The sequence below is a fragment of the Myotis nattereri genome (genome assembly GCF_964212035.1).
Source record: "Myotis nattereri genome assembly, chromosome: 16".
NCBI lineage: Eukaryota > Metazoa > Chordata > Mammalia > Chiroptera > Vespertilionidae > Myotis > Myotis nattereri.
In genome coordinates this window covers 39,056,144-39,078,552 of record NC_138091.1, presented here as the reverse complement: position 1 = coordinate 39,078,552, position 22,409 = coordinate 39,056,144, and the positions used below count along the sequence as shown (strand labels likewise).

Sequence of the window (22,409 nt, the reverse complement as noted above, 5' to 3'; positions counted from 1 at the left end):
AATTATGCTTAAAAACACAAAATTAACTGAACGTAGCACATAGTAGGCACTCAATAAATATTTGTTCAAATAATGAAATGAAAGGATAAGATTTATCTACTTGAAGGAGAGAGCATTTGAGATGGACTAAATCTTGAAAAAAAGACAAATATTCAATAGATCAACATTTAGCACAGATTACTTCAGGGAGAGAAGATCACTTACAGATGAGAAGACAGGCCTGGGGAAGGGAAAATGTGGAGTTAAATGGGTATTAAGTTTCAGTTCTACAAGATGAAAAAGTTCTACAGATTGCACAACAATGTGAGTATACTTAACACCACTGAACTATACACTTAAAAATGATTAATGCCCGGCCAGTGTTGCTCAGTGGTTGAGCATTGACACTTGAACCAGGAGGTCATGGTTTGATTCCCAATCAGGACAAATGCCTGGGCTGCAGGTTTGATCCCCAGTTGCAGTGTGCAGGAGGCAGTCGATCAATGTTTCTCTCTCATTGATGTTTCTATCTCTCTATCCCTCCTTCTTCCTCTCTTAAATCAATAAAAACATAGTTGAAAAAAGAAAGATAAGAAGGCAAATAAGCCAAAACCGGTTTGGCTCAGTGGATAGAGCGTCGGCCTTCGGACTGAAGGGTCCCGGGTTCGATTCCGGTCAAGGGCATGTACCTGAGTTGCGGGCACATCCCCAGTGGGGGATATGCAGGAGGCAGCTGATCGATGTTTCTCTCTCATCGATGTTTCTGGCTCTCTTTCTCTCTCCCTTCCTCTCTGTAAAAAATCAATAAAATATATTTAAAAAAAAAAAAAAAAAAGAAGGCAAATAAGTGGAGGACAAATTAGGGGATTTAGAAGGAAAAAAAGGGTTCCAAGTAGAAAAAAGGAAAAGAAACTGAGAAGATACTGTTCGAAAGCACTGTTAATGAGACCACATAATAGAGTTTACTATCAGCTGCTCAGACTTTATATACGTATCAAGAGAAGCCTTCAAAGATATATAAGTAGGGAAATAAAATTATTATTTTAGTAAACTCACTCTAAAAGAAATCTGCGATCTGGCCCAGAGAACAGAGACACAGACAGCAGGACAGAAGACAAACTAGAAAGGACTGAAATAGTCCAGCTCTAAATAAAACCTGGGCTATAAGGATAGGAAGAAAGGGAAGGATGCAGAGATGCTGAATCAATGAGACCTGGGAAGTTGTCACTGAATTTCTACAATTAGTAGATCAATGGTTACTTCCAGGGGAGTGAGGAAGTAAAAAACAGAAATTACAGAATGAATAAATAAAGAATATTGGAAATATGTAGACTATTCCTGCTCAAGAAATGTGGCAATAAAAAGGAAAATGGGGATAGAATAGTTAAGTCAAGTAAACAAGGGACAAATTATTTAGTTTTTGTATTGCAAGGCATGTTTTGTTTTGTTCTGTTTTTAGGACCAGAAGAAATAAAATGTGAGGAGAATATATGCCACCTCTAGGCCTGGCACATAAAATTTCCTATATGATGTTCTGTGCTCCGTCTTCCCCCGTCTGCCAGCTGGATGCCAATACCCAGGGTGACGTTGGAAACCACTTACTGAAGATACCAGAGCCTCCATCAGAGATGGGAGAACCACCCTACCATGACTGGATTGACAAGTGATAAACTTCTATTGTGTAGAGAAACTGAGATTTAAAAAAGAAAAAAAACTGGAGTGAGCTGAGAGGAGCAGGGGCCACGAGGATAAAACCCAGTGAAACGGATGAAAAGAAAGATGTAGTCATGCAGGCGTCACCGCTGTAATTCTGGAAACAAAATAGAAGTATCATATTTAATTACGCTATGTAAAGAAGTGCCAAATAGAATTTAAGCAGAAAAATATTTACACAACCATTAACTTGAGAATGGTTTCTGAAGTGATATCTTCTATGACACTGTTTCCATTTTGCTAAATTACAAAAATATCTTCAATATTCAAAATTTGTTTGAAATTAGTTAAACACTATAGGAAGGCCCTAATTTTCCCATTCAACTACTCAGACATATTTCTAAATTGCTTGTTACCCTATAAAGGCTGTTGAGAAAGCAATAGAATTCATTTAGATGCTGAGGAAAAGTAAATAGATGATGGACTTCAAATGCTGCATTCTTTTACTCTCATTTTTCAACTAATAAAATGTCTTCTGAATAATACAGAGAAACTTTCTTACAAAGGTATGCCTGAGTTGTCCAGCACAGACATTTAATTTAACGTTAGCATAACATCCTTTAATGAGATACCTCCTTTTTGTACCTGTTGGGACTCCAAGGTATGGTTGGAGTCATAGTGATGTCTGGAAATAAAACCCCATTGTCCTTGATCCTGTCTAGTGCATAATGCATTTCACAGAGGGGTAATCGATTTAATTGAAACTGAAGTTCAACCTGAAACATAAGATTAAAAATAATTTTTTTAAGCATGAAAGTAAACATCAGCACTTACAGCTTACTAGAATACTTTGTGAAGATAATCTTTTAGGGGAACCAAGTTTAGAGATTCTTTTAAAGTACAATTATATTCTAACTAGAGGCCCAATGCACAAAATTTGTGCATGGGTAGAGTCCCTAGGCCTGGCCGGCGATCAGGGCTAATCTGCAGGGCAACCAGCAGGGCGATCAGCGGGGGGTGGAGGGGGGCCAGGGGACCCCGCTGGCACCCACCTTGGCGGGCCTGGGGCCTGTGGGCAGCTCCTGTGTTGAATGTCTGCCCCCTGGTGGTCAGGGTGCATCATAGCAACCGGTCATTTCACCAGTTGTTCCGCCATTCGGTTGATTTGCAATTAGGCTTTTATTATATAGGATAATAATTATCATGCCTAATATTTGCTTAGTTTATTTAGTGCCAGGTACTATAATAAACACTTTACATATACTATCTCATTTAATAGTACCAATAATGTATATACTATCATTAACCACATTCTACACCTAAAGAAACTGAGGCACTTGGAAATTGCTTAAGCTCTAAAGGTTATCTGATTACACCATTTCTATCAAGAACACATTTGCTACAATCAGTAGAACATCTGTGAAATATCATCTCTCAAGTGATAAAAACAGCCCTTAAGACACTATCAACTTCTATTAATAAACAATATTCACTATCTTATGGTTAAAAAGAAAAAATATTAGCTTTCCAGTTAAATATGGAACCTGAACACACAGTTCAGCAAAGAATCCAAAGATAAAGAGAACAGGAGCAGATACAACTTCAGATGAGAACTGTCCCAGGATGTAACTTGGTTTCTATCTGTTCCTCCATCGCTGATTTTAAACCCTAATCAGAAAATTTGACCTTGTGTAAAACTGGAACATTTCAGATGTTACTTAGATTAAAGAGAATTGCTTTTCTCCGAGAGTTACCAGAGGTTCAATTCTCCACCCATTAGTATAATACTTCGGGTTATGGCAGAAGAAAGAAAATCAAACCAGAAAAGTATCAGCTGATATGGAGACTGTTGCCACACTTGAAACATACCTGTGTGTCACAGTCAGGCCGAAGATTAAGTTCTTCACAGCATTCCCTGGATATCCTTAAAAATATATATTCTTTTGTTTTTTCTTCAATAGTAGCTTCATAAACCTTCTCTTTGGTTCCCTGGGTCTGTACTAACTTCTCTTTAGGGACTGGTAATAAATAAACAGCATTGACTTTGGTCATCACAAGCCGTCCTGCCAAAGTATCTTCAGAAAGTGTTTCAGTAAGCTTAAAACGACCAAAAAGTTGTCCATTCTGAGCATACTTTGCACCTCCAGAAACTCCAGTGAGCATGAAGCTTGCCAGAATCTGCAATTGCACTTTAAGATTGAACCTAAATCAGAAGTGGAAAATGAGTTTGAATATTCTACATCAAAAACTTAAAAACTAGAAGAGTAATAGAAAATAAATCAAATATAAACATACAAAAAATTAAAACTTCATTATCAATTCCACTCTCTTGGGATACAACCTACATACTGTCCAACTTTAATCCAAGCTGGAAACAAAGAAAACTTTTTAGTGAATTAACTCTCATTCAGTAACCAGACACACATTAAATTGTGTTGAATACACACAATTTTTAAAGTATGAAGATTTAAATGAAGCTAAGTATGATTTTTTTTAATAAAATGAAATATTACATAAGTGTCTGACCACACCATTGGGAGAAATAAGGCTTGAAAATCACCTAGAACCAGAAGGAAAGGCACTGCATGAAAACTCAATGGACTTTCATTAAACTGATGTTCTCCAAGTGGATTTTACCAAAAAATTCTAATCATAAATTTCTCTTTCAATGATTAACATTTCTCTGTTAATAACATCCAAAATAAATTCCCATTCATGGCTACATAGAGGCAAGGCTCGACCTTTCTAAAGACCCTATTACAAACTGCCAAACAGCCCTCTAGAAATAGACCAACGTTGTTTGCCACCAATGCTCATTTTGTATTGCAGATACTTTTAGCCCCCTCTTAAAGTGGCTTGAAGCTATTCCAAGGTGCTCTTGCAGTAAATTTTCATCTACTTAATTTCTTGATCAAAATATGACTGCCACAAATTTGTAGGGTTCATTCTTTTTTCATTCAGATAAATTTCTACTTAAAAACAATAATCCAAAAGCTTATTGATATTTAGCTATAAGTTCTAAAGTAATGTATATGGAATAATTTGTAAACTTTAATAAAATATTAAACAAGCATAAGTTAATTTATAATATTTTCTAAATTTCTGGTATGGTATTCCAAAATGATCTCTCAAGATTCCTATCACCCAGCCAGTGGGGCTCTGTGGTTGAGCGTCAACCCATGAACCAGCAGGTCATGGGTCAATTTCTGGTCAGAGCACAAGCCCAGGTTGCAGGCTCGTTCCCCAGTGGGGGGCGTGTAGGAGGCAGCTGATCTCATTATTGATCTCTCTCTCTCCCTCTCCCTCTCCCTTCCTCTCTCTAAAATCAATAAAAATATTTAAAAAAACAAAAAGATTCCTGTAAGCTTGTAAGCTCTGTCTCATCACAATATTGATAACTTACCATAGTGTTCCTTTCTCAAGGAAAAGTAAACTACAATAATATAAATAAAATACATGCATATTAATAATGTGAATAACGAATATGATATAAGCCACTGCCCTTGCTATTTGATAACTGATCATTTCATTAGAACTGTCTATAGAAACAATTGATGTCTTTTAAGAGACCATCAATAGGCCACAATTGAAAGTCTTAGAGTAATGAAAACAATATTCTGATTTTGTAAATCTTACATGTATTTAATTTGAATAAAATACTTCCAAAAGTTAGATCATAGCCAAAACCGGTTTGGCTCAGTGGATAGAGCGTCGGCCTGCGGACTGAAAGGTCCCAGGTTCGATTCCGGTCGGGGGCATGTACCTGGGTTGCGGGCACATCCCCAGTGGAAGATGTGTAGGAGGCAGCTGATCGATGTTTCTCTCTCATCGATGTTTCTAACTCTCTATCTCTCTCCCTTCCTCTCTGTGAAAAATCAATAAAATATATTTTAAAAAAAAAGTTAGATCATATTTAATCTATAAGTAGAGTAACACAAGGTATCTTTTAAGTTTTCACTTTTCCTTTTCTGAATATATCCCTCAGTGAGTATTCAATATCTATTAATAATATTAATGATAAGGTATTGATAAGGCACCTTGGAACTCACGTATTTTATTAATCACTGTCACACCAATAAATTCCATAAAAAAGGGGGGAGGGGAATAAGGCAGCTTGGGAAAGAAAGATGTGTTGGTTAGGGTATATTTAAAGGGAAAACTACTTATAAAAATGTGTTTGTGCCTCATAACTGTGGTTCAATTTTTAAGGTTCGTTTCATTTTATTAAAAAGCAGAATGCTACTACCAAATACAACTATTTCATTAACATCTTCCTTCACTCAAACTTTAATTTTTCAGATTATCTTTTCTATAATGATTCAAATAAGTTTTCATTTAAACACTTGGTCTTAATCTATGGAATATGATAAAATGTAAAATATGTTAAAGCATTTATAAACTGCTATAAAGGTATTTTATTATCAGTTTTCCTGAAGATTTAAATCATTTCATACTTAAAATTCCTTATCAAAATATGAAGTCTCTTTCAGTTTTTGTACATTTCCTAAACAAATATTCACTGAGTGCTTGCCCCGGCTACCATGAACAGAAACCTCCTAAAGAGCCGGGACCACAGGTTTAGACTCCCAGCACCTGGCAGAGTCTTGTGGAAATGAACTATGTACAAAACGCTAGGACTACCAGGATGGGCAAGACACAGTTCTTGCCTCAAGAAGCTCATGTACAGCTACTAAATAACAGCCACTGAATAACAACCATTTTACTATCTGTCTTCACATAGGAACACCTCCATTTTCAAAATGAAAAATAACATCCAAAGGGGAGATAACCAAAAATTAAGAAAAGTGTTTCTAATGTAACTTACTTGCTTACTTCTTTATACTGAGCTATCTCCTCAATATAAAGAAGGTCATGCAAACGTGACTGATAGTTGGTCTTGGTCAATGACTTGTCTAAAACGGACTGGGTAAATAGCTGGTCAGCAGAGAGAGGAATTTGGTATCTGATAAGAAGGCTCTTCTCCAAATCAGTAGTTTCATTAGGTTCAAACTCTATAATAGTCTTAGAAGAAGAATCCCAACGCTTAGCTGTGGTTACTAACTGTTGTTTTGCGTGCATCAGGTACTCAAGATCTAGATGGAAACAAAACACACATTTATAAAAGAGCACAACATTAAAATTACCAAATTAATGCCCTGTATATTTGGTAAGAGAATTTTATATGCTAAAGCTCAAATTCTTAAAAACAGAACAATATAAAAACCCATTTGACAGTATTTTCCCCACATCAGAAATATTTTTTGTCTAGCTTAACAAAATAACATAAATAGGAATCCATATAGAAAACATCTTTTTTAACACCAGACTAGGCCATTCTAGAAAGTGTTATTAACCGCTTAAAAATACAGATTAACATTTAGTACTTAACTCTCTACTCAAGAGAAATCTGATCTAGGAAGAAGATATGATAAATTCCTCATAAGACAAAAATCTATCAGGTGACAATCACTTTTCTCCTCCTCCAACCAATACCTGTCCCATGATAGAAAGAGAAGATCAGAAAACTGTGAAAGGTTAAATCTCTCCTCGTGTGGTAAAACAGTGAAACTCTGAAAGTCAACTTACAACAAACAAAACCCTTTTAGGAAATATTCATGAGAAACACCAATAATTCCACATTAAAATGAAATATGATGTACCATTCAAATGTCATTTTTTTAAAAAAATCCAGTTTAGCCTCAGTTAAATTATATTGTAAGTAGGGCACAATATCGAAATGAATGACTGTTCAACTCTGCAGAATACCAGCACAGGGTGAAATACGTTATTAACATAAATTCTGAGCCCTGGGTAGCCTCCATCTGTCTGCAGAGCAACACATTACTTTTTTATTGGGTGTAACATACATACACCTATAAATATGAAACTTAACCAAAAGAAAAAAGGTTCCTTAACTGACTTATCAGGCCGAGATTCAGTTTTCATCTAACGTAATTAGAAAGATGATTTCACAACTCAAGTTAAAGTTTTAGGGGAAAAATAACAAAAAATGTAAACAGAGATTAGAGTTAGCCTCCGAAGTACAAAGAAAAGTTATCATGTGCTATCTTTGACATGAGAGCCTAAGGCATAATTGCCATGTTTTGCTTAATAAGAGATTTTGCTACATTAAATGTTACATGTAAATTATAAACATGTAGTCATCCACCAAGAGAAATTTCTCAATATTAGAAAGTAGCTTATCCTAGTATCTTAAGAACGATTACAATGTAAAGGCCCGAATTTAAAAATAAAAATGTAATAAAAAGAAAAACAGTAATTGCTCTAATCTCTAATCTTTGTTCCCTGAAAACCATTTTATTACTATATACCACTTTTATTATTTCTCAAATGGCAACATAAATACAACTATAATCATCAAGCTCTAAAGATGGTCTGCTCATTAAACATTTGTATTTTAAAATACTCTGGATGAAACGATGATGGTCTATTTTGCAATAGCGTCACAATTACAGCTGACCCTGAACAACAAGGGTTTGAACAGTGCAGATGCACTTATACATAGATTTTTTTCCAATAAGTACCATATATTTCTTTTTTCTAATAACATTTCCTAATAACATTTTCTTTTCTCTAACTTACTTTAAGAATACAGTATAGCCCTAGGAGGTTTTGCTCAGTGGTTAGAGTGTTGGCCCACAAACTGAAGGGTCATGGGTTTGATTCACAGTCAAGGGTATGTACCTCGTTTGCAAGCTCGATCCCTGGTCCTGGTCAGGGCATGTGTGAGAGGCAACCAATTGATGTGTCTCTCTCACATCAATGTTTCTCTTTCTCTGTCTCTCCCCCTCCCTTCCACTCTCTCTAAAAATCAATGAAAAAAAAATATCCTTGGGTGAGATTAACAACAACAAAAATAGAATTCAAGATTGGAATAACTAGTCTGGCACAAGATATGCTTCCCAACGTCCCTTGCCCTCTGATTACTGACAACAGCTCTCATTTCAGCCACATAATTACTATTCTAATAAAGCATCCAAAGGGTTGGTTTGTTTTGTTTTGCAGTAAGTAGTACAGAGCAGACTTGAAAATATCCTTAACAGGACCTGGAGAGTGGATAAGAAGAAAGTAAGGAGGAAAAAAACCCAGTGTTCTACATACTCAGCACAAGAGCCGGCACAAAATAAGCATGCAATAAATGCATGTTAAATATGGAATTTGCTCAAAACAGCTATATTTATCTAGGACTTTAAAAGAATGAGATGAAATGTTTCCTAATTCCAAAATTAGGTAACACACTCTTATCCTTAGAAAACATTTTTGTCTGGCTTTACAAGTCTTGACTGCCCAAATTAACAATAAACTAAAATCCAAAAAATCCCAAACTACCATTTCTGGTATCCATTTCAACATCACTCTTTTCACCAAAACTGCTACATAGAAGATAAACACTTCTGAGCTTTTCCATGTTGTCTGTCCCTATTTTCAATCTCTTTGCAAAGCTAATAATTTTAAGAAGTTAAAACACGAAAGTAATAGCATAGGAGTATTTTTATACATTTTACATGCTTCCACTCAGTTACATTTATCTTTTGACAAATATACAATTTTTAAATATATTTTTCTATTACTTTCTGATGACATCATATTAAATATTACATAACATGTTCTTAATTTAGCAACTAAATTTGACAGTTGAAGATCATTTTTAGGTCATTCTAAATTGTAATGTTAGTGTTACCATACACTGCTAGACACAAAGTAGAAAAATGTGTGATACCAAATTTCCAAATTTAAATATAAGAATTAATCTTCAACATGTAGCTTTCAGAGACAGTCAAAGCAGAATTCCAAATCAATTTTGCCCAGCAAAAATTTTCCATTACTCAAAGTTGTGGTAGAAGGCATAAATGCAGTTTTCTAAGTAAGGGGGAAACTCACTAACTTCCTTCTTTTGTGGATGTTTTTTACCACACATTTTTGAGAGGCACATCTTTAATCCAAAAAAGTTTTTTTGAGAACATATTGTATCCTTTTCTGAACCCAAATTGTACCAACAAGGGGAAAACACCAAAAAAAGCAAAGTTAAAGTTATATATGTTTCCCACTTTGCGGAATTGTCAAACGACTAGAGGGGGGAAATTCATTCATGACCTGCAAACAAAAAAGGTTTGGATGCTTCGTGTAAAAGACAAACAAAAAAAACTGTGGAGTATTTTTCCAATTCAAATTTGAATCACCTAAAGTAGGCAGGCTTTTTTTAGTTCAATAATGAGCAATAAATTAGAAAGGTGGCCAGCATGGCTCAGTGGTTGAGAGTTGGCCTATGAACCAGGAGATCACAGTTCCATTCCCTGTCAGGGCACACACCCAGGTTGTGGGCTTGATCCCTGGTATGGGGGGTGCAGGAGGCAGCCAACCAATGATTCTCTCTCATTCTTGATGTTTCTCTCTCTCTCTCTCTCTCTCTCTCTCTCTCTCTCTCTCTTTCTCTCTCTCTTCCTCTCTGAAGTCAATAAAAATATATATTTTTTAAAAAAAGAAATGTCTGCTATGTAACTTGATTTTAAGTTTCAAGGAGTAATAAATGAATATAACTAAGTTCCATGATCAAATCAGTTTGACAGACACTGAGCCCTTAATTACTGAGGTGCACTGGGAAATAAAGCATGCACCATTTTCAAACGTATTTGGACATGAAACTCTTTACCTATTATTAATATGTATAACCCCTATTAATTTCTGTGGAACAGTTTTAGAAACATCACCAGGGGTTCTCCAACTTTTTAAACAGGGGGCCAGTTCACTGTCCCTCAGACCGTTGGAGGGCCAGACTATAGTTTAAAAAAAAAACGATGAACAAATTCCTATGCATACTGCACATATCTTATTTTGAACTAAAAAAACAAAACGGGGCCGAAACCGGTTTGGCTCAGTGGATAGACCGTCGGCCTGCGGACTGAAAGGTCCCAGGTTCGATTCCGGTCAAGGGCATGTACCTGGGTTGCGGGCACATCCCCAATAGGAGATGTGCAGGAGGCGGCTGATCAATGTATCTCTCTCATCGATGTTTCTAACTCTATCTCTCTCCCTTCCTCTCTGTAAAAAAATCAATAAAATATGAAAAAAAAAACTTCTTAAAAAAAAACAAAAAAAACGGGAACAAATACAATATTTGTATTTGCATGTGGCCCGCAGGCCGTAGTTTGAGGACCCCTGCATCAAGCTAATAAATAGATGACCCACAACGGCCCAAATTTATAACTTTATGGAAGAGAAATATATGTCCCCAACATTAAGGACAAAAACTTACTTAAACAATGAATAGCCAATCAAGTGGAAGAAGTGACAGAGATTATTTCCTATTCAAATTCTAGTTTCACACCATCACTGCATTTTTGTGTGCGTAAAAACCAAATTATATTGTGATATAATTTATAATATTATGAAACATGATAAAGCTCAGACCTAATTTAATTCCCCAATTCCCAACTGCCTTTTGGCCAGTTTGTACATGGAATAACACTTTTCTCAGAATTCTAGGCCAAGGAAAATCAAACAATGAACTGGCTGAGGCAAGAGGTGAAATCAACCAGACTGTCAGTTACATTGTCACCAATTTAACAAAGAACTTCTCTTGCTCTCAATGTCTCTGAATGTTATCCACACAAATATTCCAGGAAATGATAAAAATGGGAGACTCCCATTTTACATTTTAACTATTTCAGAATATTTTATAAAATTGTGATTACACATAAATCTTTTGCCCTCAATTTTTTTGCTTACAAGCATTCTGCTATAATAATCAAAAAACACTAACTAGTACTAAGATAGACGCAGGAAACAAATATTGTTGTTTATGTCCTACTTTCATTTCTCCAAAATTCTGTTGGGACTCTGTACACAGTCACACTGAAACAAATATAGTCACACAATAAAAAATTTAAGAACTTAGCAAAAAACATCAAGATATTCAATGACATCAATTTTAACAGTATAAAAGTGAGGGGGAAAGGTGACATATGTAATACTTTAAACAATGAAGGTTTTTTTTAAAAGAATTTAAAAAGTATCTGACAAACATTAATTAGTACAACCAGGTCAGCTAATTTAAGCAATGACAAAATAATCAACCAAATGTCACCCCGCTTGCCTAAACCTAGATTTGTTTTCCTTTTTATAATGTTAAAATCTCGTATCATAAAATATATTTTGCACATTTTGCATTGTTCTCCTGAATTTTATTTTTCCGGTCCTTGAAAAACAAATATCATTATGTGAAACTGTTTCAATGTACCCAAATTAGTTCACAAAAATGTTTAACTTTTCTCAACTATTTTCCTTAACTATGTAGAAGTAAAATCTTGTTTAAAAGAAAATAGGCAGCCTGGCTGGTGTGGCTCAGTGACTGAGTGTCTACCCATGAACCAGGAGGTCACAGTTCAAAGCCCAGATTGTGGGCTCAATCCCCAGCAGGGAAAGTGCAGGAAGTAGTTGATCAATGAGTCTCTCTCATCACTGATGTTTCTACCCCTCTTTCCTCTCCCTTCCTCTCTCTGAAATCAATAAAAAACATATTTTTAAGTACTCATTAAAAGCAATAAGCAAAGATATCAAACTGCAAAGAGGTCACTTTATAGTATTATTTTTAAAAAGGTAGGCTATAGTATTAAGTACTCCGCCCGGGGTCACACAGGTAATAAATAGAAAATCAGGATTCAAATCCAATTTTATTTGACTGTGAAGTCTATTCCACTGCTCTTTTTCTCCAACTAGAAAAGCAGAACATATCTGAGAACAAGTAGCCAAAGTAACCTTCATCTCTCAAGTCCATGAGGGTGCCTGAAATCCTCTTCAGATATTTAACACTTTATATTATTAAACAAGCTTTTATTAGCTAGTACAGATTCTTGGCAACACAAACTATTTCTATGAGAAATGAGTCATGCGTTACAATCCACCAATCTAAAAGCAAACTTTTAAAATACAACCAACATGTAAGCCAAGACATCTTTTCAGAATTCTATTTGAGGAAGGGATGCATGTTGCTCTCCCTTGATTTAAATCTCCTTATGATTGAAAAAGGGTGCTCCCTAGTTATCTCCAGTTCTAGTCTCTAAAAGCAACTTACTAGTACAGGAATAGGCAAACCACAGAGTGCAAGACAAATCCATCCTGCTGCTGTTACTGAAAATAGTTTTATTGTAATATAGGCACGCCATTCACTTACATATTATCTTTCTGGCCCTTTACAGAAAAAGAATTTATATTAGTAAATATAAACCAAATATTTTCATTTTGTCAATGATCACAGCTATTTGACTATGGGAAATAACATTTTGATTTCAAAGATTACTAAGATGACAAAAACAAAATACAACAGAATAAACACAAGTAAAATAAATCAAAGTAAGTGGAAAATCAAGGTGGAATGAGTCTGGGGAATAATATTAGCATACATACAAGGGAGTAATGCCTAATTGTTCAATTTGGACACAAATGTTGCTTTAACCTTACCAGCAGCTCAAGTAAAGGAGACAGAACCAATTCCACCTGTTTGCTATGTCCAAAAAGTTAAATCCTAGCATTTGCTCATGAAAAAAACAAATTTTAGTTCTTATAAAAGGGACGGGGGTACAAAGGAAAAAACATCCTCCCCAATATGGTGAGTTAGTCAATACCAAAGCAAGTTTCATACAGTTCTGCTACATGAAGTGTTTGTTAATACTTAGTATTTAGTAAATAAAATAAAGCACCTATATATCCAACCAAGCGCCAAAGAAATGTAGGCTAATGTGACCTTTTCTTTTGGATTCCGGCATAATATTTAGGTGTATGGAGCAATATGGTAATGTACAAGGAAATTCATTGTCTTCTACAGGTGCTTACATGTTAAGTCACGGACTTCTTCCTAAGGGCACATGGGTGCAAAGGCACCTGGGTCTCCTTTACACTAGTGAATGTACAAAACCAATTTATGAAAGCTTATATTTAGGACTTTTCATTCAGAGATAATGCACTAACATCATCAAAGTTAATTGGACAGTCAGTCAAACATGGAAATAGACACTGTAAGTGTACTCACGATTACCATTAAAATTATACTCTATCCAAAGCAATATTAAAAGCTTTTATTGAGCCCAGGCCGGCTTGGCTCAGTGGATAGAGCATCAGCCTGCGGACTGAAGGGTCCCAGGTTCGATTCCAGCCAAGGGCACATGCCTGGGCTGGGGGCTCGATCCCCAGTGGGGGCATGCAGGAAGCAGCCGATCAGTGATTCTCTCTCATCATTGATGTTTCTCTCTCTCCCCTCTCCCTTCCTCTCTGAATTCAATAAAGAAATATATTTAAAAAAAAAAAAAAAAAAGCTTTTATTGTGCTAAAGTCATCCTACTTTAAAAATGAAGTTGGGAGACCAAGATAGACCTGATCATCTACTCATACAAGCTTTGCCTGATGACTGTATAAAGAGAAAGGGCATAATGTGAACCATTCTAATCCTATTACATAGTAAATGAGTCAATTAATTTGAGATTTTTTCCCCCCTAATTATTCCCTCCCTATTCATGGAACATAGAGGGGCCAATACATATCTTTCAATGTTGTTATGAGCGTCTCTTTTAATACACTGTATCAGGGGAAAAAAGTCTAAATATTACCTTCTGTAGAAGCTGCATCAATCATTACTCTTTGCATGAGTACTGGTTCCAATCCAAAGTCGAAAACTATGGTTTGGCGAAAAGTTCCAAATATTTCTGTGTTAAATGCTATCCCGACTTTATACACGTAATGATCTAATCCATTTTGGGCCATCTTTCCTCCTATCCATTCTTGACAGTTTTCTGGGACTTCTTGTGATACCTGGGTAGTACTATCTCCGGCAGATATTGCAATGATACTAAAATGAGGACGATGAGCATCATAAAGCAATGCTACACGATACAGCATTCTTGCAGGCTACAAGGAAGTTAAAATAATTCATTGAGTACAAGGGGGTGAAAAATCCAATTGTAATTGGGCTCTTCAACGAAAATATTTCCATAAGGGAATTTTACTTTCCCATGCTTCTAAGATAATATTTTAAAAATACAAATTGTGCTCATAAGCCATTTAAGAAAAAAAATCATAATGACTTTAAAAAATATGTTGTTAAAAAATAATATATTTATGTCAATTATACTTCAATAAAGCTGAAATTTTTAAAAAATGATATATTTATGCTACATCACTAGCTCCCCTGCTCTTTTCTGTGATATGTTCACCTTTCACTGTGGCAAAGGCTATCACTCTGTATGACCATCGACCTCCAACTTTCCATGCCCTTGGCCTAAAAAAGTTTTACCTAACCTCAAGTAGGAAGTCTTCACAGGCGGGCAGTTACCCCTGAAAGTACTGGATTGGGTTCAAGGCTGAAGCTAAATGTTCCCAGATTTTTCATCCCAAGATGCACATGGTACAGTGGAAGAAATGCCACCAAAAAGTACACAAACTTTTCCACTGCATATATTTACAGAAATTTTTACTTTGCTTCATTCTTAAAGTCTGAATATTTTACTTCAAGATGGGATGTACTGTGTGAAATGTCTCATTTTAAAACCCCATTATTATAGAATTTGTGATTTCATCAAATCAAATGTAAAAATAAGTTGCCATTATTTTAAGATCTTAAAACTGCCAGATTAAACAACTCGATTTTTAAATAGTTAATTATAAGCCATGAACCCCATCCCATGTTCCAAGTTTGGAAGACAACAAATCGAAGACCTCTTTACCAAATCAATAAATAAATGAGCAAGCATCAAACATCTAGAAAGATTTTATCTCAAAATCTAAAACAAAAATTGTACCTTTAACGATCAAAATACAGAAATACACGTTAGAATAACATAGAACCTACATTAAAATGTACTTAGATTAAAACATTTTCAATGCTCTTTTAACACAGAGATTTAAAGGTTTTAAGAAAATTGGAAAAAATTCACATTATTTGAGTAACATAAAATTCATACCTTACAGGTGAGAGCAAAAGTCCATGTCTGGTGAGACTTTTTGGTGTTGACAGTGACCGTCAGATCAGGATTATGCTCTACCTTTACTCCTTCAACACATTCACTAAGCTGAAAACAGAGAGCAACTAATGTTACATTTCCATTCCTAAAAGCTCATACCGAACTTCTGGCATACTAAATACATTAAACGTCAACAGTAAGATGTGATGGAACTGTTTACAAAGCAAAGTGTCTTATACATTAACTTTCCGTTTTTTGTTCTTACAAAATATAATAAAGCTAAAATAAGAGACATAGAAAACAAACAAAAAATGGCAGTAAAAACTCCCTGAATGAAAATAAATTAATATAATACCTACAAAATCTCCAAACGGCTTAGTTTTTACTCTTTATTTTTTAGCAAACAGTTCTACTTTTGCTACTAAAAATGCTTTATCAGAATCAAGCTCTCCATATAAAGGATAACGAAATAAACCAAAATATAGCACAAAATAAAGACTCAAACAAAATCATTATTTAAAACAAACAAACAAAAAATGCAGTTTATTTTCCTCACCACTTTCTCAGGAGATAATGAATTCATCCACTTTTCTATCAAGGTTTCCATGTAACTGCCTGAGAACTGTTTATTCTCATTTTGCTGTTTCAATTTTATCAACCGTGAAGCATATCTTTTCTGCCATTCTGCTAGTTCTTCCTGGGAATGTGCTGAAGTACACTGGGCACCATACCTACAGATTCCTTGCTCTAAAAATCTAAGTAGAATAGGAAAGACTGTTTTATCATATACTTTGTTGGACCATTTAAAAGATAAATTTTCAGCATTTCCCTTCCAACTCTTCAATAACAAAAACAAAACTTAGTCTCCTGAAAGGCCATATTTATCACAGTGTCTTGCACAGAGGAGGAAGGAGAGGTTTAGAGAACATTTACAATAGTTCGTCAAAACAGCAACTCCCCATATTAACTGACCTTCTCCTTGAGAGTAAGGGGGTGCTAAAGCAGAGCATAATCATAACCACCCCACCCACAAAAACCACCACCGAAAAGGTAGCTTCCTTCGTGATGTAACAACTCTATCAGTTCCTCTAAGAGCAGCATTTTTTACAGCAACACTGACATCAAGTGGATTTGCTCGTCAAACACAGGTATGCCCTACTCCCCAAAATGATACGACCTAAAGAAAAGGTTCCACAAAGAATTTCATTCTGGAAAAACTTTCCTATATCAGTAACTTATCATTTTAAGGCTTCTACTTTTTACTTTTACTCTTTTCTCTATTACTATTACCAATATTTTACTGAAAATATTGGACTATATTAATTTGCTTGAAGTTTTAAAAATTAAAAGTTTTATATTAGAATCACAATTCAAGAGATTAAATTCTTTAATAGCTAAATTCATAAATGTTCATTTTAAAGGTTACAGAACTAATAGTCTCTCAGTGTTTATAACAGAAAATTAAATTGACAATTCAGTCAAAAACTGATAAAAATACAAGATGTCGATCAATCATTTTTTTAAGTTTTAAATATCTTGCAGAATTATGGGTCCAACCAATTTTTAAATGATTGAAGCATAATAAAGCATCTTACTTATGATAAGAAAATTAAACTATAAATAGCAAAATGAAGACAAGAGTGATATTATATCATAGTTTTTCAACTGGTAAAATATGGATAGTAAGAAATACAAAATGAAACACAGCACAATTTAAATTATCAAATGGCTCACTTTATTTGAAAAGACAAGTATATATAAAGCTTTTCTTGATGATATACAAAGCACTTGAACTTAAATTGTACTACTTATGAAGTTCTCTTATGCATCATAAAACATCTTTAAAACCATGCATTTATTTCTCTTAAGTATGTCTTAGTGAGCCAAATATTTCAACTTTCTATTGCTGTATTTTAAATTATTTCCCTAGAAACTGAAGATTGGATACTCTCATTTGGACTATAAATTTTCTTACATTTCCTTTGCATAACTGGCTTGTTATCTAACTCTCCTACAACAGGATGCCACCAGGATTTTCAAAATTCACTACTTAGTTTATTTCTACTATAAAATCAAATCTGATGTCTTAACTATTCAATCATCCACATTACATATCAAATTTTCATCATTATCAAAAGCAATCTAGAGTAATGAGGTTTTATATCTAAAATCCCACTAGTTACGAGTGCTTATAAAAAGAACTGAAGGGTTCACTTTTCTAAATGTGACTAATAATTCTTTCCACTCAATACATAATTATTAAGTTCTGAAAGGTTAGCCCTTCAAATATAAATTACTCAAATTCTGTATAAGGATTACATGAAGACAGTATATTTTTAAAAAGGTTATTAAAATAATTTAACAATTCTTCATCTATTTTATCTTCTATTTCAGTTTATATAATTTCAATGACCATAACAGATAAATTTCACATAAGCAAGAGACCAGCAATTAAATTCAGTCCTATTAATCCAACTGGTATTATAAGAGACTTCTAAACAATCTCCATTTATATCACTGTTTTTGTAATTAACAGAAGGCTCATCAATATGGCTTTGATTTTTATTTTTTAATGATAATGACCATCATGGCTTCTGTTTCAAACTGAAAATAAACCATTTTACTCAATCATTATATTTCTTCCTTCACGTATTTTCTTTAAAAAAGTGAAGGAAAATTAACTATCCTTTGAATAAAAACATGTCATGGGTTTAAAAAAAAAATTCACGTTACCTTTTACACAAAGTATATTCCTCGCTGCTTGTGATTCCCCTAGGTGGTGGGCGGAAATGCCAACCATTACAAGATCCTAGAGAGTAATCAGGATATAGTCTTATCATTTGAGGCTTGCTAATAATTCTGATATTTTAATGTGTAAAAAATTCTATAAACCCTCCACACACATCATCCCAGATGATGTAAAAAGAACATGATATACTTGCCTCTACCAAAAAAGTAATTGACCAATCAAGTGAGTTAAATCAACCATATTGAACTTAAAAATCACTGAAGAAGCAGTTACCAAGCAGCTAAGTCATATCTATGACCCTGACTCTATCCTAGCAACTGGTGGGCATATTTCCAGTGCAGTCTCTTTCAAACAACTAACGGGGGGAATGTTAGCATGTTTATCATTTTTCAAGTGTGAGATGTGTCTCTACTAGGAATACTTCAGGAATGAGAAAATTATGTATCCTGGGAGGAAATTTTAGAAAACAAATTCCAGTACTGAATACTGAGTGAGAAATTCCATGTCACTACCCATGTTCCTCAGGATCTGTCTAACATGTCATTGCATAAAGTAATCCTTTTTCACAACTGAAATAAAGTTCAAAAAGTTGAATTCTAAGGTAGGAACTAAAAAAAATAACGTTTACTTCTAAATACAATGAGCTTTTATTTGTTTAGAACAGGGGTCCTCAAACTTTTTAAACAGGGGGCCAGTTCACTGTCCCTCAGACCATTGGAGGGCTGGAATATAGTTTAAAAAAAAACTAGTCAGCTGCTAAGCAACAGGCAGCGGCGGCAAAAACACCCAGCGGGCCGGATACATGTTTTCGGCGGGCCGCATGTGGCCCGCGGGCTGTAGTTTGAGGACGCCTGGTTTAGAATATACTAAACCAGGGAAAACGGGGCTTCAGAGAGAAAAGACCAGAGTTACAGAGGCTGAGCAGGACAAGTTTCCAAGGGCCTCAGAGCCATTACCTATACCTTACTCCCTCATGAGTCACTGTGCCTCCCTGCTCCATCAAAAAATATTCAGCCAGGTTGAATTTAAAGCTGGGTTTCATCCCTTACTAGCTGTGTGACTGAGGAAATTGCTGGGCCTTGGTAAATATCAGTTTCATCACCTCTCAAAAAAATGTGGAAGGGCTCTAAGAAGTCATCACACATTTGGCGAAAGCCACTACAGCCGCCCACAGTATCCAGCAAGCACTCAGTAAAGGCGGGTCTCTCTTCCCCTTCCGCTGGCAAGAGGAGATTTTAGTGGTGGCAGGAACAACTCAGTTCACAGATTAGAACTTCCAAAAAGTACTAATTGTACTGGCCTGAGAGAGAGAGGAGGAAAGACTCCCCCCTCTAAGGACTGCTAAGAATGAGTTTTAAACTATGTGGAGGCAAGAAAATGAAATACATAACCTTTAGAGCTACCTTGTACCACCATTACTTCATTATTCTAAGGAAAGGGGCCAGTGAAAAGAATTGCTTTCATCCACACATTTTTTAGAATTAAATTTTTTTATTTTTATATTCTCTCCTACAACTCCACTTCCATGTATTGTAACTCAATAAATTTCCTCCCAATAATCAATTAAAAAGCAATGTCCAGATCACAGTTACTAGAAGTTATGCAGAGTTTGGTACTTACCCTCTTCTAAATCTTCCACGTGATATCCAGAGAGGACATTACTAGTTGCTGTCTGCAATTTTTGAAATGAAAGATATTTTTATAATAAGAAATATCCAATTGATATCGAATTAAACTTGGACATTTTCAGTATTTTTTAAAGCCTGAGTCTGAATACTTAGAAAAATTTAACATTAATATCTCAGACATGTTTTGCTCTATGTTAAACTATATTTAAACACAGAAAACAGTAATTGTGTGGCCCTCATTAAGAACACTGATAAAATTTCCTACATAAAAATTACCTGGTAGCAAAAGAACAAAGGTCTAAGTCCCCAATCGCGAACCCACAGAGAAGCGCCTTCCATCCACTTACTCTTTTCGCTCTCCTCTTCCAAACACCCAGAGAATGACCAACTAGCCTTTTCTCCTCTATCAAGCGGAGCGCCACTTGGGGGCCTGGGAGCACATCCCACTAAGTCCCCCTCACTAGGGGATGAGCCCTTCTCCACAATGGAGACCACAGAGGGGACCCACTCACTCTGACCTGCTGGTTTTCTTGACTTCCTTGGTGCAGATAAATCCTCAATCTGTCCCTTTGACTCTAAGTTTACTCTAAGCTCCACACCCACAATTCCAACTGAGTGCTACCCATAGCACTTTCTATTAACTATTCTACAACATTTTACATGTTGATCACTGCCAGCCATGTACAGATCATTGTCAAAATCCTGCAACTTCCCCTTTACGTTCCCGCCCCTCACAGGGGATCTGGCACATACTGGGTACCCCGTAAATGGTGGATGAATGGCTGGATGCACTTCGAACACAATATGTCCAAAACAAAATTCATCAACTTTACTGCAAATCTCATCCTCTTTCTCTGCTCCTTATTTCAAGTTCATCCACTCAAATTCCCCAAAGAGAGGACTGAAATTAAGAAAACCATCTTGAACTCTTCCTCTTCTGTCCTGCTCTGAGTATTCTCCAAACCCTGCCAACCAGGTGTAGAATGTCTCTCATACTCTCTACTCCCACTGCCGCGTCCCAGGTAAGGCCCTCATTACTGCCTGTCTCATCCATCCTTCAACCGACTGACTGCCAATCACACCCCGCGCCAAGCCATCTCTGGTCTTCACTGAGCTACCTCGGTCCTTTGACCTCAGTTCCCACATTCCTGCCTCCCTGGTTTCCCCAGAGTGTTCGCCTCTTCTTTCCCTGCCTGTACTTCCATTATTCAGCACTTACCACCCACAGGCTGCCCTCTGGGTACAGTAGCTTATGCATCTTAGACTGGTCCATCAGATTGTTTTTCATTAATACCTCAGCTTTCAAAACCCACAGAACCTTGACCAGCATAGGCACACAGTAAATGCTGAACTGAATCAGGAGGAGGAAATGATACCCAAGGTGAAATTTGGAATGTCTTGTACCATAGGAAGAATGTCATAAATGCTAATTGGGTATAACTGAAACAATAATATCACTATAATTCACATGTTGTTAATTAAATTGGACTTTCTAGGTTGGGCTGGAACTGAATCACTATAATAACTCTACTGGAAAATGCCTTCTTATTCTCAACACTGCTTACTAATAAGTTTTTAAAGACAACCCATTTTTTTTTGTAAAATGAGGACTGTATATAAGAATGCATAAGCTAACAAATCAGTTGTAATTGCTTACATTAGAAGCATTCTATTCTCACAAGAAAAGATACATTAAAAGATCTCTTCAAATTTTATGAGCAAGTTCTAAATGCCATAGTCCCACACCTGCCCTTAAAAAAATGATTCCATCTACACAGAATCTATAATAATAAAAGCATAATATGCTAATTAGACCAGATGTCCTTCTGGATGACCTTCCGATGAAGCCGGGACTGCAAGGGAAGCCCGGGTCCCAGGTGCCTGCTGGAGAATGCAGGGAAGCCCGGGTCCCAGGTGCCAGAGGGAAGTCAGTGCCGGCAGCCGGGGAAAGGAAGGCCTACTCTTGCATGAATTTCATGCATCGGGCCTCTAGTATATAAATATAAAAACTTGCCTTCAAGTATGAATTTAAAGGATCCCTTCTAAAATATTTATCAAAATAAATTTATCATGCCGAAACCGGTTTGGCTCAGTGGATGGAGGGTCGGCCTGTGGACTGAGGGGTCCCGGGTTCGATTCCAGTCGGGGGCATGTACCTGGGTTGCGGGCACGTCCCCAGTGGGGGATGTGCAGGAGGCAGCTGATCGGTGTTTCTCTCTCATCGATGTTTCTAACTCTCTATCTCTCTCCCTTCCTCTCTGTAAAAAATCAATAAAATATATATTTAAAAAAATAATAAAATAAATAAATTTATCAAATATGCAAAAAAGATGGGCATAAAATGTTTTGGTCATAAAATGAAGGCTAAAACTTTTATGATTGTTAATTGTTAGAAGGGAAAAACACACAGTGTGTTTCCCGCATCAGCAT

The 22,409-nt window shown here is 35.8% G+C and overlaps 1 protein-coding gene across 1 annotated transcript in view; it reads right to left on the bottom strand.

Moving 5' to 3' along the window:
- The window catches only part of HELZ (helicase with zinc finger), a 123,826-nt gene that overhangs the window by 72,944 nt on the left and 28,473 nt on the right, over window positions 1-22,409 (bottom strand). Inside the window, exons 9-16 of the mRNA XM_081109694.1 lie at window positions 19,972-20,023; window positions 18,336-18,411; window positions 16,159-16,357; window positions 15,603-15,710; window positions 14,253-14,550; window positions 6,458-6,725; window positions 3,502-3,835; window positions 2,278-2,408 (exon numbers count right to left, since the gene is read on the bottom strand). Of these exons, the coding sequence (XP_080965820.1) occupies window positions 2,278-2,408; window positions 3,502-3,835; window positions 6,458-6,725; window positions 14,253-14,550; window positions 15,603-15,710; window positions 16,159-16,357; window positions 18,336-18,411; window positions 19,972-20,023 (1,466 nt within the window). The remainder of the gene's footprint in view (window positions 1-2,277; window positions 2,409-3,501; window positions 3,836-6,457; window positions 6,726-14,252; window positions 14,551-15,602; window positions 15,711-16,158; window positions 16,358-18,335; window positions 18,412-19,971; window positions 20,024-22,409) is intronic.